Source organism: Scyliorhinus torazame, chromosome 4 (genome assembly GCF_047496885.1).
Source record: "Scyliorhinus torazame isolate Kashiwa2021f chromosome 4, sScyTor2.1, whole genome shotgun sequence".
Taxonomy (NCBI): Eukaryota; Metazoa; Chordata; class Chondrichthyes; order Carcharhiniformes; family Scyliorhinidae; genus Scyliorhinus; species Scyliorhinus torazame.
The window spans coordinates 216,806,250-216,825,881 of NC_092710.1; the positions used below are offsets into that span (position 1 = coordinate 216,806,250).

At 48.2% G+C, this 19,632-nt stretch overlaps 1 protein-coding gene across 50 annotated transcripts in view; it reads left to right on the top strand.

Annotated features, from left to right (window-relative positions):
• LOC140410753 (uncharacterized) overlaps positions 1 to 19,632 on the top strand; it is a 526,658-nt gene that overhangs the window by 131,972 nt on the left and 375,054 nt on the right. For 46 of the 50 annotated variants that reach the window (XM_072499281.1, XM_072499289.1, XM_072499285.1 and 43 more), the window contains one exon: positions 3,445 to 3,489. The exons of the other annotated variants lie outside the window; for them this stretch is intronic. In XM_072499281.1, the coding sequence (XP_072355382.1) occupies positions 3,445 to 3,489 (45 nt within the window). The remainder of the gene's footprint in view (positions 1 to 3,444; positions 3,490 to 19,632) is intronic. 50 annotated transcript variants of the gene reach the window in all.

The following is a 19,632-nucleotide window of genomic DNA, read 5'->3' on the forward strand; positions in this document are numbered from 1 at the left end:
TGTGATGGAATACTCTCCATTTGTCTGGATGAGTGCAACTCCAATAATATTTGAGAAGCCCAACACAATCCAGGACAATGCAGCCAACTTGTTAGGTACCCTAACCACTACCTTAAGCATTCATTCCCTTCCCCACCAGTGCAAAGTTACAGCATTGTATACCAACGATGTACTACAACAACTCGTGAAGGCTCTTTGCACAATGCTTTCCAAATACTTCACCTGGTGACTGGGTAGCAGGGCAGAAATGATACTTGAGTTTGGGCTTCTGAAAATCCAAATTACAGAATGATTTCACAATGCTGAGAAGTGAGGGCAATAAATGCCATTACTTTGAGGTGAGCAAAATGGGCCTACGCTGGTCAGCAGTGAACCAAGCATTAGATGGTCAAATCCTGGATAATGACCCAGTAATTCACAGCTGTGCTCAAATGATTGGGATTGGACATTTCTTCTCCTGGAATATGGATTAATGTGACACTTGTTTCTTGCTTTCAGTCGCTGAAATGATTTTAAAAGAGGCATACTATAGAAAAATGTCGGAAGTAGGATCTCATTAAATTTATTTGATGGGTCTTACCAATGAGTTAGAGATAACCTGCACAAGATCACAATGTGTCAAAAGAAATCAAATAAACAAACAAAACAAAAGCTGAAATAAAGAAAAACAAACTTCCTGCTCTGGGTCCCAATCACAATTTTGGAAGATCCCTTGAATTTTTTATGACCCTTTGAAAATCTAGTCCCAAGTGGCTGCAGAACACTTGGGGTAAGAGTGATCATTGTATCATGCAGTATAGCTTAGCAATGGAGAACAGCAAGGCACAATCTAAAGTAGGACTTCTAAATTGGAAGACGAGATGAGAGGAAATCAATAGGATGAGAGGAAATCCAGCCATGGTAAAATGGACCAAAGATAGTTGGGGAAAATTGCAATGGAGAAAAATGAGGGTCTGGATTCTCCGTCAGCTGATGCCGAAATCGGGAAATGCGATTGGGCGGAAAACAGCTTCCGACGTCGAAATTGAGGTAGAAGTCAATTTGACGCCAGATCGTGATTCTCCGGTTCCCCCAAAAGCGATGTAAACAGCAGCCTGAAAGTACAGAAGGCATAGCATTAGCGGGCCTGACGCCCGATTCTCCGGGGCCTCCGCGAATCAGTGCCTCAGATGGGCCGATTTCCCAACGGCGTGTTTCTAATGTGCTTTTAAAAATGGTGAACCTGGCGTCCTGGCAGCTGAGCAAGTGAGAGGAGGTAGGAAGTGATGTGGGATGACAGCGGGCTTCCGGCTCGGACACCGGCTGTACTGGCTGCAGCGGCGGGGGGTGTGGGGGGGGCTCTACCAGGTCCGGGGGAGGGGAGGGGGAGGGGGGACAGGCCGAGCAGCTGAGGAGCCCCCCCCACGGGACAGGGGCGGTGCCCAGGCACCGACCGCCATTATGGCAGCCATCTTGCCGGCCACCCACCTCGGCCCCTGGGTCCACGCAGTGACAATGACCGTATGGATGGGCACAACCCCTCCTCCCCGACCATCCCACCCAACCGGCAGCCATCCATCGGGTGACCACCCAGGGCCACATCGGCGGCAGCTCCCAGTGAAGGCAGTGTCAGCCAACGGTGCCCCTGGCAGCAGGGACTGGTGCCAGAATCGGGGGCACCGATGGGGCCGGAATGCGGAGGTGGGGTGGAGGGGGAATATGGTTGTTTCTCAGAATGGAGGGTAATAGTGGTGTTGCCCATGAGTCACTGCTAAAGGCATTACTTCTTTTGATATTTATAAATTACTTGGTTATTATAAAGAGTAAAATTTCATTATTTGCCAATGATGCCAAACTTGGAGATGTGGCAGACAGCGACGATAACAGCAGGACATCGATAGGCCAGACAAGTGGCCGATGGAATTTAATAAAGCAGATGAGAGTGGTAGAAGGAATAGGAAGAAGCAATATTGATCAAATAACACAATTCAAGTTGTGTTTACTGAGCAGAGGGTCCTGGGGTGGGGGTCATGTGCATAGATCCTTGAACGTGGTAGTAAAGACAGATTGACATAATAGCTAGAAAATCATATGAGATTTCAGGCTTCTTAAATAATAGTGTGGAGTGTAACAGCTGGGGAATTATCCAGATCTCTGGTTATGCCAGAATTAAAGTATTGCGTCCAGTCCTGGTCACCACATTTTAGGTAGGATATGAGTGTCTTTCAGAAGGTGCAGAAGAAATTTAGCAATGGTTTAAGAATTTGGGCAAGAGATGTAGGGAAGGTGTGAGGAACAATGGGCTGGATTCACCGTTTCTGAGTCAAAGTGTTGACGCCAACGGAGAATCCGTGGACTTACATGTCAGGAAAATCGGCGCAAACCCTCACTGATTCTGCTACCAGTGAGGGGCGAGCAACTGTGCCGCATGGAACACCACCGAACCCACAGAAAATGGTGCAGGAGTTGCCAGATCCGTGATGGACAAGCTGCAGTCGCGCTTAAACAATACACTCCCCACACATACACTGATCAGGGCCAAAGAGATGGGACAGGATGTGCTAGAGCGCCCAGACAGCTGATGGGTCGGCTGGGGCCAGAGTGCAGGGCACCAGGTTTAAAGAAAGGTAACCATGCAGTTGCATGGTTGCCTTGCCGGCTGCGGTAATGGTGTTGCATACCTGTCCACCCTGACCCCACAGCCCACTCCTGGCCACCCTCCATAACTCCACCCAGCCCTGGCAGAAGCCCCAGGCCAGCGGCATGGCTGTTGGCGAGGTATGGAGGTGTTGCGCACTATCGGTACGCCCTCTCTCTCAGCAGCCACCATGCCACGTTCACGATTTGTGAGAGCACACGTGGACTGCGGCTTCGGGAATTCGGCCCATCGGAGGCGGAGAATAGTGGGTGGACCCGCTAATGATATGCGAATGGTGTTTCAACTACACGCGTCATGTGTCACATTGACGCCGTTTTCGAGGACATGGAGCATCGCGATTTGGCGTCAAACTGGCACCTGCTGCGATTGTGGCATCAGGAGCTAGTCTCTGTCCGATCACGTGCCCCGATTTTGATGTTGGCCAATGGAGAAACCCGCCCAATGGTTTTACACAACAAGTGGAATGACCTGGAAATCATTGCCTCTGGTGGTGAAAGCAGAGTCAATAGATTATTTAAAAAGGAAATTAGATTGACACTTGGGGGAATTAAATTTACACGGCTATCGGGATAGAGCAGGGAATTGAGACTGATTGGATTGCTCTACAGATGCTAGCCATGACTCGATGGGCTGAATGGCCTCCTTCTGTGCTGTAAAGACTTGCTGTCTCTATGAAGCCAATGATAGAGTTGGCTTCTATCTCATTGGCATGGCCACATTGTTCTTGCCTTTCTACTAGCACTCAAAACATTATCACACTGTTTTTTTTACCAACATAATAACATTTACTTTTTACATTCTTACAGAAAAGAAAGATGCTGTCACTGCTACCAAGCCCAAAGTGATTAAAAGTAGGTATTTGATTGCAGTCAATAAAACATAATTAATTTTGATTTTAAATGGCGCTCTTCACCTGAAAATCTTGTTGACATAATTTCAATTAAGCCATTTATGGGGTCCTTCACCGTGATTCAGGTCAGTGTTCAGATGCCAAGGTTGCCTGAAATTTTACATATTCAATCTTTATTTTGATTTCAAGACAACTGGACCAAAGCAGGAGATAATTAATTTCTCCATTGAATGTTCTGAGTGTTAAATGGGTTATAAGAAGCAGTGAATAATTCTAATCAATTATTTTCTTTAGTGCCAGTGGCAGGTGACATGTTTGAACATAATTTAGGTCACGTAATTGGCCACTTTCCTAATATTTCTTCATTTGCATTTCACAAAGCTAAAGATTTTCACCAAAATTATTTTTCCACATACAAAGAACTCTCACAAGATGTTGACAGAGGTAGAGATGAGCCTAATCAGTGCAGCTCTTCCTAGGGAATACCATTTCTACTTAAATAAATCCACAAATGGGGAATTAATTTCCAGTGCGGTGTACAAGCTTAGTTCATAGAATTTACAGTGCAGAAGGAGGCCCTTCGGCCCATCGAGTCTGCACTGGCTGTTGGAAAGAGCATCCTAGCTAAGCCCACGCCTCTACCTTATCCCTGTAACCCAGTAACCCCACCTAACCTTTTGGAAACTAAGGGCAATTTATCATGGCCAATCCACCTAACCTGCACATCTTTGGACTGTGAGAGGAAACCGGAGCACCCGGAGGAAACCCATGCAGACACAGGGAGAACATGCAGACTCCGCACAGACAGTGACTCAAGCCGGGAATGGAACCTGAGACCATGGAGCTGTGAAGCAACTGTGCTAACCACGGTGCTACCCAGCTGCTTAGTTGACTGAAATGGACCAAATACATTTATTAGGGTTCTTGCCATATGTCAATTAAGGAAACGGTTAAATTGAATGGACTGGTGGAATATATAGTTGATTTTCCTAAAATTTTGCAGCAGGGAACAACTATTTTCCCCGGAAATATCGTTACTACCAAGTCTCTGCCCCACTCTGGATTGTCTTGGGATTTTTGTAGCTTCCCCCTAACGATGGAACAGAGATGTCTCTAAAAGGTGCAGGCCTGCATTGCATCGGTAATCAGGCAACAATGGCAATCCCAGCTACAATCCCAATTACCTGACATTATAGCCCAGGAGCTTCCAGAGAGAGGGTCATCTAATTTCTCAGAACGTCTCGTACTTTACCAACTTACATTTAGTCATGAGGCATCACATGAACTTATTGAAGTGACATAGAATGCCAAAATGCTGATCTGGAGCTGAGTTTCTGCTCTGCTGTAAATGCCACTGAATTAGAGGCACTGCAGCCTTTATAACCAGTCATTTCTCTCTGTCCTGAATTCAGTGGATCCTTCTGCAGTTAGAATAATTCAGTGACCTGCTCAGTGGGGTATTTCTGGTTCCACTGGCTAGCACACCTCAAGCAAACAGTGATAACAAGCATTGATTAATTAGAATTATAGAACTATAGAATTCCTGCAGTGAAGAAGAAGGCCATTCAGCCCATTGAGTCCGCACTGACCCTCTGAAAAAGAAACCTACCTAGGCCCATTCCCCCCTCCCATCCCCGTAACCCTATCTAACCTACACATCTTTGGACACTACTGGGCAACTTAGCATGATCAATCCACTTAACCTACATATCTTTGGACTGTGGGAGGAAACCAGAACACCCAGAGGAAGCCCACGAAGATATGGAGAGAAAGTGCAAGCTCCACAAAGACAGTCTCGACATCCGAGGCCGGAATTGAAGCCAGGTCCCTGGCTCTGTGAGGCAGCAGTGCTAACCTTGTGCCACTGTCTTCACTATTCTTCGTTGTCATTGGGAGAGATGATTTTCTATCATACACCCAGGACATTATTGGGGACATGATAATGGCCTTAATATGCAAGGGTTCAAATTCTTTCAGGGTGAATGTATTTTTAAAAATAAACAGAAACTGCTAGAAATGTAAATATTGTCACAGCCCCAGAGGCTGCTGCCACCTTTTGAGAGACAGCTGCCCTGAGGGTCACCACACCTCAGGCGAGGGGCAAGGTTGAGAAGGCGGGGCCTTCATGAATAACTTCAGCCTGTATGAGAATTGAATCCATGATGTTGGCATCCCTCCTCACCACAAACCAGGGGCGTCATTCTCCGACCCCACAGCGGGTCGGAGAATGGCCGTTGGCCGCCGTGAATCCCCCCGGTTGCCGAAGTCTCCGGTAACGGAGATTGGGCGGGGGCGGGAATCGGGCCACGCCGGTTGGCGGCCCCCCCGCTCGATTCTCCGGCCCGGATGGGCCGAAGTCCCGCCGAGAAATTGCCTGTCCCGCTGGCGAAAATTAAAGTAGGTATTTACTGGCGGGACAAGGCGGCGTGGGCGGGCTCCAGGGTCCTGGGGGGGGCGCGGGGCGATCTGACCCCGGGGGGTGCCCCCAAGGTGGCCTGGCCCGCGATCGGGTCCCACCGATCCGCAGGCGGGCCTGTGCCGTGGGGGGCACTCTTTCCCTTCCGCCTCCGCCACGGTCTCCACCATGGCGGAGGCGGAAGAGACTCTCCCCACTGCGCATGCGCGGGAAACTGTCAGCGGCCGCTGACGCTTCCGCGCATGCGCCGCCCCGAATGTCATTTCCGCGCCAGCTGGCGGGGCAACAAAGGCCGTTTCCGCCAGCTGGCGGGGCGGAAATCCCTCCGGCGTCGGCCTAGCCCCTCAATGTCGGGGCTCGGCCCCCAAAGATGCGGAGCATTCCGCACCTTTGGGGCGGCGCGATCCCCGTCTGATTGGCGCCGTTTTGGGCGCCAGTCAGCGGACATCGCGCCGTTGGGGGAGAATTTCGCCCCAGCTGTCCAACCAACTGAGCTAACCGGCCTACTCAACAGGTCAGACAGCATTTGTGAAGAGAACAACAGATTCGTTTCAGGTCTGCGACTTCGCTCAGGCCAGCAGCTGACTGTTTGGGGTTGGCTTATCATTTTACTAGACGGGAACCCATTTAGAAATGAAAGGGAAATTGGCCCTAGTACTTTTTGACAACTAGGACGACTCGTGAAATCCCTTAATAATGATGCAAATAATCTGTAATAATCCCATGTAATACAAGTTGATTATATTTTATATAATGTCTATTTTTGTACCTCATTGATTAATTGAGGTTACACAGAACACTATGAATGTATTGCTGCAAGCGCTAAAGGGCAGTTTTGTTCTGGTGGCTACTGTTTGTAATACTGTGTTGGCAATAAAATCACGTCCAACAATGAAATGTTACCCTTTTTGCTAGAATGTTTGTAACAGTAGGTTATCTGTGAACAAAATGGTAAGTTACTGACTTCCATACTAATGCTCTTGCAATCTTGAGGTACCCTTGCATTGCCCGATGTCTAGTTTCTATCGGCATTATTAACCTGGGATTCATCCATACAGCATCAAACTGAAAATAGTGAGGAAGCTATTATGTTATCTTAATATAATTTTAATGCTCCTATCTGTTTCAAGACAGATTTTCCCATTATCATTCCTTATGTCCCAGGGAATGCATGTCATGTGTAAATGTAAGAGATAGCTTGGTAGTGGTGGTGGGTCTCAGCCTCATTCTCTTCTCTGTAAAGTCCCAGATTCACTTGGGATGCGAGAGACAGGAAAACTAGTCCCAGTAAATGGTTTGTAATCACAAACCTTGCCTCTGGCTATTCTGTGCAGGATGTTGATTTGTAATCATTATGTATGTGAAATAAGCATCCAGCGTTATTAGACATTGAAAGACTTTGAAGGGCATTGAAAAGACACAATGTTAAGACGGGTGTACATCAGCCAGTTCTTCACTATTTTCTCAATGTCTCCCCTTTTGGTACCGAGGTTATGATGAGTTATTATACCAAGTGTTAATATTTTATTTATTCCAAATGCATTTTTGGGGACAAAGAAAATCAAAGAAAATGGAGATAATGCAGGAAGGTGGACTTGTGGTCGAAGATCTGTTATAATCGTGTGAAGTGGTGTAGGCTCTGATGTGTTATATGAGTTGGTTTAACACTGACTGCAACTGGATGCAGTAAGACGAGAATCAGGCTTCCGACACAGGAGATGGTCCAACACTGTTTTATTGAACCTGCTGGTTGCTGTACATAATCTGCTGTGGGTTAACACTCTATTAATCTAAACTGATAACCTCCTACTGGCTTGACCAGACTGGCTCTCTGTCACATGGAGACGGTGCTCACTGCACTGTGCACCCTGACTATCTCTGTAGCTGTATCCAGTGAGAAGAGGCAGAGTCTTGATGCCTCGTGTGTTTTATAGTGGTGGTGTCCCCTGCAGTGTCCTGTCTGGTGATTGATTGTCAGTCACTGCCTGTCTGCATCTCATTATATATATGAGTGGATATTATGACAGGCTCTAAGGGAGAAATTGTCTACTGCAGCTCCTATTTCTTATCTTCTTGGGGGCCATCATATTTTCAGATGGAGGGGGTGAGGGGGTGAGCATGAAAAATAGGATGGGTGGCTATCCCACTGCCTTCCTGCTCACTCCTGAGCTGTCACCCACAATATGGTGAGTGAGGAAGGCATCAACCAGCCCACCCACCCACTCTTAGGCTCTTTAACTGGCCAACTCATGTTCAGTTCAGTTCAGGGTTGTTTCCACCAGTGCCACAAGGATACATGAGGCTGGAGAAGGTGGAATGAAGGAGGCCAACCCACTACTTCACCATATCAGGTGAAAAGGTGGGTAGAATAGAGGAGATACCTCCTTTGGGAGGTGCCCTGTGCTCCACTGCAGCCCCCTCTCCCCGCCAGATCTACCTTTGTGATTCTCCACTTAGACTCCGAAGCCCGACCCTTACTTCTTTCCCTGCACAGGCCCCTCCCCACATCACTCCCCTTCCCCCACCCAAGGGCCCCAACCTCTGTTCACCATGGTTCTCTTCTTTGGGATTGCTTGTAGACCCAGCAGCGGCCACTACTGAGTTCTGGCACAGCTGTGACTACTCAGCTTCCAGCCACTCATTTGTAGCAGTGAACGAACACGCAAATTTCAAAAGGCTGACTGGGTGCAATCTTCCCAAAAGGGAACAAAGTTCCCAAGCGACTACATTTAGCCGCGTGTTTCCCGTCACTCACAGCGCCGGGAAACACATGGCTGTTCAATGCTACTCATGTTGAATAAGGGGCCTAAGCAGGAACTGCGTGGCCGAGGTCACACATAGGTCCATTTTTCACAACTGGGAGCTCCACTCGCCGGAACCGCCCGTTGTAGCGAGAGTTCGGGACCTCATTTAAAAATGGCATCCCAATCTCCAAGGCACACAAATAATATCCCTGACCTTCCCCCAGTGCAAAGGCAACATGGGAGGGTCCCCCCAGCCCCCCCAACACCCATGGTGGGCAACCCCGGCCCGATCGCGCGAACATAAAATGCCAAGCTGGCATTGGGCAGGGGTTGCCCGGTGTGGGAGTTGGGAGTGCGTGGGGGGTTAGGGGACCCTCACATGTGGCATTCGGGCTGGGGGGAAGTTGGGGATTTTTTTTTGTGAGCTCGTGCTACAATGGGGCGTTCCGGTGAGCGGCGTCGGCCTCGCGTTCCCCATTTAGGCCCCTTATTCAAAGCGAATCGCATTAAATAGCCATCTGTTTATCAGCACTGCGAGTGCCGGGAAATTCACAGCTGAACGTGCTCGCTCGGGAACTCAAGTCCCTTTTGGGAAGTTTGCGCCCCAAGATTCCCTTCACCCTTCCGCCTCTTGATTTACAGATATCACTGGAATGTTTTTGTACCCTCTTTAGTGAAGACAGAAGCAAAACGATTGTTCATTTCCTCCGCTATTTCCTTATTATCTACTATTAACTCCCAATTGTCACTCTCCAGAAGATCAAAACTAATTTCACTCTTTTCCTTTTTAAATACCAATAGAAATTCTTTCTATCCATTTTTAAATTTTTAACTAGCTTCCTCTCATACTTTAATTTTGTTCTCCTGATTAACCTTTTCGTCATTTTCTGACATTCCTGCCACTCATCTTTGCATTGTTGTCTGCATTTTCCTTAAAGTTTGATGCTTTCTTAACTTCTTTACTTAACTACGGATTGGGCAGCCTTTCTTTTTGAAATTTTATTTAGAAGAGGAAAATACTTATTCTGAGTATTCCAAAATATCCCCTTAAATATCTGCCACTGCTTCTCTATTGATGTATTCCCTAGCCTATTGTCCCAATTCACAGCAGCTAGCGTAGCTTTCATATCCACTTGGTTGCCCTCATTTAAGTTTAAAATACTAGTTTTAGACCCACTCTTTTCCCTTTCAAACTGGATCATGCCTATTGTGGTCGCTGCTAACCTAGGGGTGCCATCACTCTGAGTTCATTAAGTAATTCTGTCATATTACACAATACAAGTCTAATATAACCTGCTTTCTGGTTGTTTCCAGATCATGTTGCTCCAGTCATGCCCACTGCCCAGGTACCGGGTGCAGATGAGCAGGATCTTCATATGGTGATCACAGATCACCTGAACATTCATGGAATGGTAACCCTTCCTGTTCATGAACACTGCCCTATTATCTGCTGGTGGCCGCATGGCGATGTGCACCCCAGCGATTAACCCCTATACCCTGGCCACGGCAGCAATCCCCGCTGCCCGGGTATCCTGGTGGGCGCGGTCCACAGGGAACTGTATGTACTGGTCCGCAAGGGCATTCAAGGCGTCCGTGATGGCGCGTATGCACCTGTGCACTGATTCCTGCGAGATGCCGGACAGGTCCCCACTCAGCAACTGGAATGACCCCGTTGCACAGAAGTTCAGGGCGACCATCACCTTGACGGCCACAGGGAGAGGGTGTCTTCCCCAGTCCCACGCGGTGCCAGATGTGCCATCATATGGCAGATATGAGTGACGGTTTCCCGGCTCATCCGCAGTCTCCTCATGCATGCCTGATCTCGGAGTTCCTGGAAGGGCATGCGGCACCAGTACACACGGGGCCTCCTCAGGCACCTCTGTGGCACCACCTCCTCCCCCTCCTCCTCATCATCGTCATCCCCATCCTGTGGCTCCCCCTGGTCTTGTCCCTCCTCCTCGGCCTGTTGGGCAGGTGGCCCTCCAGCCTGAACGGCTGGCACCTGCGCCTCTGCGGCCCGCTCCTCTCTGTGCCGCCTGCGCTCATGCTCCCACAGGGCTGCATGTAGGGCAGCGGCCCCCGATACGGCAGCCAACATCGCTGGCTGCCCAAACATTATGATCTGCAGGGGGTGAGGGGACCCATGGTGCATACACCCATCCACAACCAGGTGCCATGGGCTAGATAGTCGCCCCGGATGGCAGCGCGCACCCCAGACATGCATGCCCCCGACCCCCGCCCAGTCGGTGCCTCCGTTCCTGGTGCCCATTCCTGCTGCCAGGGCCACCGTTGCCGTGAGTGTGGCCCTGGGTCCTCCTCCCGGTGTGTGCCTCCGGTTGGGTGGGGTGGCCGGTGAGGGTGTTGGCACCCACCCAAACGGCCATGAGGCCTGCCCTGAGCCAGTGCCCGCGGTGGGTGCCCATCAACATGGCAGCCATCATGGCGTCCGTTGCGTTGGCACCACCCTGTCATGACAGGGGGTTCCCGGCCGCTCAGCCTGTTCCCCCCCCCTTTCCCGACCCTGGATGGGCCCTCCACCCCACGCAGCAGCCACGCCGTGTCTGTTTCAGGAGCCCGCGGTCCCCCCACGCTGACCCCTACTTCCTCCAGTCGTGGCAACAGGCAGTACGCCGGCTTTACACATTTTTATGCATCGTTAGAACCACGCCGTCGGGACTGCGACCCATCCGGGACACAGAATTGGTAAGGGTCCAGAGAATCGGTCGTCGGGGCACCTCATGCAATTCTCTGGGCCATGCAGCGAACGCCGCGATTCTGTCATGTTGAGGGGTTTGGAGAATCGGAAAAATGGTGTCAGAGCCGATTCCGCCATTGTGGCTGATTCTCCGGCCGATCGTGTTTCGCGATTTTGGTGTGGACCTTCGGAGAATCCACCCCATAGTTTCCCAAATGGAGAATCCTGCCCTATATTTATTGATTTCAATATGCGCCATCAATTCATTTACTTTGTTATAAATGCGACATGCAAATGCAGATTATGCAGTTAAGTGACAAATGAACTTCATGCAGATAGAAATGAGATGATGCACTTTGTGCAGGTGCAGTGTCTCAATTCCGGCTATCCATAAACTGCCGATGTCCAAAAACTGCAAATTTATTTAAGCTGTCATGGATGAATTTTAAATATTAAGTGAGTAAAACAACTTAGGAGTTTGTCCAGCTGCATTTGTGTGGTGGTGTGCCAACTAGTTACTGGCTTTGCATGCCTGTTTTTTCCCATGCTCTAAGTGACCAAGTGACCCTTGACCCTACCTGATTCAGCCTGAACCACCTGACCAGAAATTTGGTATGGACTCAGTCCTGAGGTTGTTGGTTTTGAGACACGCTGTACCTGTTGGTAAAAAAAAAATACCGCCCACACTTAAAAAAAGTAACAAACTGAATGAGAGAAGCAAAGGAACCTATGGATACAATTAACCAAATCATTAAAAGTAGCATCGCAGGTCAGTAAGGCACTGGGATTTATTTCTAGTTGTATAGAATTCAAAAGTAGTGAAACTTGGATAGAATCATATTTTGGCCACACTTTGAATGCGTTCACATTTCTGGAGTTAAAGTCCGCTCAATGGCACATTTAGTGGGCTGTTCCTCAATGCCTGCAGTGCCGAGCAAGACCCCGCTATTCAATGACTAATTCAATGACCCCGCTAATCACAGCGAAAACAGTCGAGAGGAGAGAGAGCCGGGACAGCGAAAACAGCGCAGGAGGAGAGAGCCGGGAGATTTTAAAAGCGCGGGAGGAGAGAACCGGGACAGCGAAAACAGCGCGAGAGGAGAGAGAGCCGGGACAGCGAAAACAGCGCGGGAGGTGAGAGCCGGGAGATTTAAAAAGCGCGGGAGGAGAGAGCTGGAACAGCGAAAACCGTGCTAGAGGAGAGAGAGCTGGGACAGCGAAAACAGCGCGGGAGGTGAGTGCCGGGAGATTTAAAAAGCGCGGGAGGAGAGAGCCGGGACAGCGAAAACAGCGTGAGAGGAGAGAGAGCCGGGACAGTGCTGGGAGAGGTGAGTGCACGAAAGGTGTGGCAGGAGTGCCTTTGGTCACGGAGTGCTGATTGGAACAGAGTACATCTGAGTTTAGGTGAGTGACTGAGTTGGAGTGCTGATTGGAACAGAGTACATCTGAGTTTAGGTGAGTGACTGAGTTCGGGTGAGTGGCGAGAGAGGGCTGTGTTTTTTGTTGGTGTTTTTGTTGGTGTTTGGGTTTATCCTTGAGGTTCTATTAAAAAAAAAATTATTTAAATTAATTAACTAGTTGAATATGGCTGGACAGGTGATGTGCTGTTGCTGTATGATGATGGAACTGGTGGATCCCATTGAGACCGTCAGTGACCACATCTGCAGCAAGTGTTGGCTGCTCGAGGAACTTCGGCTCAGAATTGATGAGCTGGAGACCGAGTTGCATACACTGCGGCACATGAGGGAGGGGGAAAATTACCTGGACGCTTTGTTTCAGGAGGCAGTCACACCCGGTAGAATAAGTACTGGTAATTCGGTCAGTGGTCAGGGACAGAGTGGTGTGACTGCAAGGGAGGCAGGTAGGGGGATCCTGAGTTTAGGAGTTGAGGAGCCTCAGCCCTTGACCTTGTCCAACAGGTATGAGGTACTTGCTCCCTGTGTGGATGAGGAAGAGGGCTGTAGGGAGGATGCGTTTACTGACCACTGCACCGTGGTACAGGAAGCCATTCAAGAGGGGGGAGCAAAAAGACAAGTGGTAGGGGATTCTATAATTAGGGGGATTGATGGCATCCTTTGTAAGCCAGATCGAGAGTCCCGCATGGTATGTTGCCTGCCCGGTGCCAGGGTGAGGGACATCTCTGATCGGCTTGAAAGGATTTTGGAGAGGGAGGGGGAGGATCCAGTTGTTGTGGTCCATGTTGGGACTAACAACATAGGTAAGACTAGGAAAGAGGACCTGTTTGGGGATTATCAAACACTAGGGACTAAATTAAAGAACAGGTCCTCCAGGGTTATAATCTCTGGATTACTACCCGAGCCACGTGCCAATTGCCATAGGGTTGAGAAAATTCGGGAAGTTAACACGTGGCTAAAGGAGTGTTGCGGGAAAGAGGGATTCCATTTCATGGGGCATTGGCATCAGTACTGGGGCAGGAGGGACCTGTACCGTTGGGACGGTCTTCACCTGAACCATTCTGGGACCAGTGTTCTAGCGAATAGGATAAATAGGTTGGTCACAAGGACTTTAAACTAGCAAGTTGGGGGGAAGGGAAGTGTAAAGCTATGGACAGTATAATGGTTAATGGAGATCAAGGCAGCAGGTTACGTGACAGGTTATTATGTAAAGATATGGGTTCAAAGACAAGGAAAATTAGGAGAAAGGGTAAGAGGAAAAATAAATTGCGAAAAGTTACTGATCAAGGTGTTAGGATTCATAACAAAGACATAAAAACAGCATAAGTGTACTTTACCTGAATGCTCGTAGTATACGAAATAAGGTAAATGAGTTGGTGGCACAAATCATCGTGAATGACGATGATTTAGTGGCCATTACTGAAACATGGTTAAAAGATGGTCACGACTGGGAGTTAAATATCCAAGGGTATCAGACTATACGAAAGGATAGAATGGACGGTAAGGGCGGTGGTGTGGCTTTGTTGTTTAAGGATGGCATCCGGACAACAGTAAGGGATGATATTGGTGCTATGGAGGACAAGGTTGAATCAATTTGGGTGGAAATCAGGAATAGTAAGGCGAAAAGGTCACTGATAGGAGTAGTCTATAGGCCACCAAATAGTAACAGGATGGAAGGGCAGGCAATAAGCCAAGAAATAACGGATGCATGTAGAAATGGTACAGCGGTTATCATGGGAGATTTTAATCTGCATATCGATTGGTTTAACCAGGTTGGTAAAGGCAGCCTTGAGGAGGAGTTTATAGAATGTGCCCGGGATAATTTCCTGGCACAGTATGTAATGGAACCTACAAGGGAACAAGCGGTCCTAGATCTGGACCTGTGTAATGAGGCAGGATTGATTAATGATCTCATAGTTCGGGATCCTCTTGGAAGGAGTGACCACAATATGGTGGAATTTAAAATACAGTTGGAGGATGACAAGGTAAAATCAAACACTAGTGTTTTGTGCTTAAACAAAGGCGATTACAATGGGATGAGAGAAGAACTAGCTAAGGTAGACTGGGAGCAAAGACTGCATGGTGAAGCAGTTGAGGAACAGTGGAGAACCTTCTGAGCGATCTTTCACAGTGTTCAGAAAAGGTTCATACCGACAAAAAAGAAAGACGGTAGAAAGGGGAAAAATCGACCATGGATATCTAAGGAGGTGAGGGAGAGTATCAAATTGAAGGAAAAAACATACAAAGTGGCAAAAATTAGTGGGAGACTAGACGACTTGGAAGACTTTAGGGGACAACAGAAAGCTACTAAAAAAGCTATAAAAAAGAGTAAGGTAGACTATGAAAATAAACTGGCTCAGAACATAAAAGCAGATAGTAAAAGCTTCTACAAATATATAAGACAAAAAAGAGCGGCTAAGGTAAATATTGGTCCTTTGGAAGATGAGACGGGAGATTTAATAATAGGAGACGGGGAAATGGCTGAGGAGCTGAACAGGTTTTTTGGGTCAGCCTTCACAGTGGAGGACACAAATAACATGCCAGTGACTGATGGAAATAAAGATATGATAGATGAGGACCTTGAGATGATTGTAATCACTAAGGAGGCAATATTGGGCAAGCTAATGGGGCTAAAGGTAGACAAGTCTCCTGGCCCTGATGGGATGCATCCCAGAGTGTTAAAAGAGATGGCAAGGGAAATTGTAAACGCACTAGTGATAATTTATCAAAATTCACTAGACTCTGGGGTGGTCCCAGAGGATTGAAAAGTAGCAAACGTGACACCACTGTTTAAAAAAGGAGGTCGGCAGAAAGCGGGTAACTATAGGCCGGTAAGCTTAACTTCGGTTGTAGGGAAAATGCTGGAATCTATTATTAAGGAGGAAATAACGGGGCACCTGGAGGGAAATTGTCCCATTGGGCAGACGCAGCATGGGTTCACAAAGGGTAGGTCGTGTCTGACCAATTTGGTAGAATTTTTTGAGGACGTTACCAGTGCAGTAGATAACGGGGAGCCAATGGATGTGGTATATCTGGATTTCCAGAAAGCTTTTGACAAGGTGCCACACAAAAGGTTGCTGCATAAACTAAAGATGCATGGCATTGAGGGTAAAGTGGTAGCATGGGTAGAGGATTGGTTAACTAACAGAAAGCAGAGAGTGGGGATAAATGGGTGTTTCTCTGGTTGGCAACCTGTAACTAGTGGAGTCCCTCAAGGATCAGTGTTGGGCCCGCAGTTGTTCACAATTTACATAGACGATTTGGAGTTGGGGACCAAGTGCAATGTGTCAAAGTTTGCAGACGACACTAAGATGAGTGGTAAAGCAAAAACTGCAGAGGATACCGGAAGTCTGCAGAAGGATTTGGATAGGTTAGGTGAATGGGCTAGGGTCTGGCAGATGGAATTCAATGTTGCCAAGTGTGAGGCTATCCATTTTGGGAGGAATAACAGCAGATTGGATTATTATTTAAACGGTAAGATGTTAAAACATGCTGCTGTGCAGAGGGACCTGGGTGTGCTGGTGCACGAGTTGCAAAAAGTTGGTGTGCAGGTGCAACAAGTGATTAAGAAGGCTAATCAAGTTTTGTCTTTCATTGCTAGAGGGCTGGAGTTCAAGACTAGGGAGGTTATGCTGCAATTGTATAGGGTGTTGGTGAGGCCGCATCTGGAGTATTGTGTTCAGTTTTGGCCTCCTTACCTGAGAAAGGACATATTGGCACTGGAGGGAGTGCAGAGGAGATTCACTAGGTTGATCCCAGAGTTGAGGGGATTAGATTATGACGAGAGGTTGAGTAGACTGGGACTGTACTCATTGGAGTTTAGAAGGATGCGGGGGGATCTTATTGAAACATATAAAATTATGAAGGGAATAGATAGGATAGATGCGGGCAGGTTGTTTCCACTGGTCGGGGAAAGCAGAACTAGGGGGCATAGCCTCAAAATAAGAGGAAGTAGATTTAGGACGGAGTGTAGGAGGAACTTCTTCACCCAAAGGGTTGTGAATTTCTGGAATTCCTTGCCCAGTGAAGCAGTTGAGGCTCCTTCTTTAAACGTCTTTAAGAAAAAGATAGATACCTTTCTAAAGAATAAAGGGATTCGAGGATATGGTGTACGGTCCGGAGAGTGGAGCTGAGTCCACAAAGATCAGCCATGATCTCATTGAATGGCGGAGCAGACTCAAGGAGCCCGATGGCCTACTCCTCGGGCTGTTTAGCACAGGGCTTTGAAAGCAGACCAAGGCAGGCCAGCAGCACGGTTCAATTCCCGTAACAGCCTCCCCGAACAGGCGCCGGAATGTGGCGACTAGGGGCTTTTCACAGTAACTTCATTGAAGCCTACTTGTGACAATAAGCGATTTTCATTTCATTTCATTTCATTTTTTATGTTCTTATGACACTTCGTCTTTTTTTTGCCTCGGCGAGAAGCTCCCCATTGAGGTCCTTCTTCAAATCAATTCCAGCAGGAAGACTACAAATGGATCGGGACGCCATTTTTAAAGGCAGCCCCGATCTTTCTACCTTCCTCTGCGATCCCCCCATAGTGGCACCAGGAGACCCCCACTTCACCTGACTTACATCTTTCGGGGTCCTTGAGCCCCCCCGGTTTGGGCCCGGGCCCGGCCCCTGGCACGGGCAACCAGGCACCTGAGCACCTTGACATTGCCAACCTGGCACCCTGGCTGTGCCAAGATGCCAGGCTGGTGGTGCCAAGGGGAGTGCCAGGGTGCCACCCTGCCCAATGCCGATCACCACGGGTCTTCATACCCCAGCGAGACCCCCGAGGTGCCATCACGACTGTTTCATGACTTTGTGAACCAGTATTAAACGGTGTGCAGTTGAGGCCTCGCTGGCAAGGCAGTTAATACCGGGCCCTGGGTAAATTGAGTGAAAGCATATTTAGATGAGCCTAATGAATTTCGCCCAGTGAGATGTTGAGTGTTGCGAATCTTGCAAGAAGCCTTTCGTCCCAACACCAATCAGGCGCGAAGAGGCAGCTGAATTACGCCCCTGGTCCCCATGCAATAAAAAGGATACCAAAGTACTGGAGAATGTGCAAAAACAAAATGTGGTACCAAAACTGAGAGATTATAGGCGGGTTTCTCCAGCCGCGTTCGCCCGGTGACCAGAAAATCCCGCCCGAGGTCGACGGATTTTTCCATTCTACATGGCTCGCGGGTGGCTTTCTTGCGACGGGTGGGGCGGAGAATCCAGCTGTATAACTTTGAGAAAGATTGAATCGATTGTTTATATTTCTCTTTAAAATTATAAATGTTTTGAAGAGGGTCGATGTGGAGAGAATGTTTCCTACCTGTGGAAGAATTCTGAACTAGGAAAAGGAGACATTTCTTTACTCAAAGTGTTTAAATATGCAACTTGAAACAGTCGTTGAGGCAAATAACTTAGGGGGATTTAAAAGAAAATGAGTGAATACTTGAGAGAAAAGTGGATACAAGGGTATGCAGAATGCTGAAAGTCTGAGATGAGGCAGGTGGAGTCTAGGAGACTCGTATGGAATGTAAACACCCAGCACAGACAGCTGGCCCAAATGTTGTATAATGTAATTTATACATAGAGACTTTCATTCCTAAAGGACACTGGGCCAAAAATCTTGATGCCATGACTAATATCAGCCAATGTTTGACCAGTAATATTGTTGGATGCTTCCACAGTTGGATGTTTCCACAGAGGTAGCCCAATTAAAGTATGTCATATTTTAAAAATGCTTAGGTGATTAACAGCCAGCATATACTGATTGGCCTCATCTGCTAATCTGTCACTATCTATGATTCTAGACCTGGAAACACCTTCATAACAAAAATAATAATCTTGATTGTCACATGTAGACTTACATTAACACTGCAATGAAGTTACTGAGAAAAGCCCCTAGTTGCCACATTCCGGCGCCTGTTCGAGTACACAGAGGGAGAATTCAGAATGTCCAATTCACCTAACAGCACGTCTTTCGGGACTTGTGGGAGGAAACGGGAGCACCCGGAGGAAACCCACGCAGTCTCCGCACAGACAGTGACCCAAGCCGCGAATCGAACCTGGGTCTCTGGAGATGTTAAGCAACAGTGCTAACCACTGTGCTACCGTGCCGCCCAGCACTTATCATGAGAAAACTCGATGCAGAGTTGTGCTATCTGCTGCACAGATACATTCAGCGATCGTGAGGCCAATGGACTGGCACATCTAGTGACAGTTATTATCTGAAAGCTCAATTATTGTAAATCTGACCTGCGACGACGATGTGTTGGAAAGTCATAGAAGACAACTTCTCACAACCATCTGCACTTCTTTATCGGCAACTGTCAAGTAGCCACTTGATGGCAGGTAGGAAAGGGACGTACCCAGGCATTACCCTGGATTTGCCATGCGCCACTTCCCCTGACACTGTCAAGGGACAGTGCGGGGGTGGGGGGCTTTCTCCAGGGAGGTCCATGGTGGGGGAGGGGGAGGGTTCCCTGAGTCTGTGGTGGTGGTGGGAGGGGGGTCCCTGTGTAAATGGGGTTGTTCTGCCTTTTTTAATTTGTGCTGGAAATTGGGGCACCCTTTCCCGATTTCTGGAAATGTTGTATGCTGGGCAGAGCCCGCAGCACCATCATGACGGTGCTGGACACGTTTCCGGCGGAAAATATGGTGAGAAAAGCCAGCTGTGCAGTCAGCACTTTTTCACCTAAGCCACCACATGGAAAAAACCCTGGAAAATTCCACCTTTTCTTTCTCCCAATTTATTAAATACAGTTTTAAAATATGGTGAGATTCTGAACATATGGGCTGGGATTCTCCGAGCCCGCACTGGAGCAGTACTTCCCGCCATGCCGCTCTGAAGCCGGGCCGCCGATTCTCCGGCGACTGGAGAATTGGCGGCAAC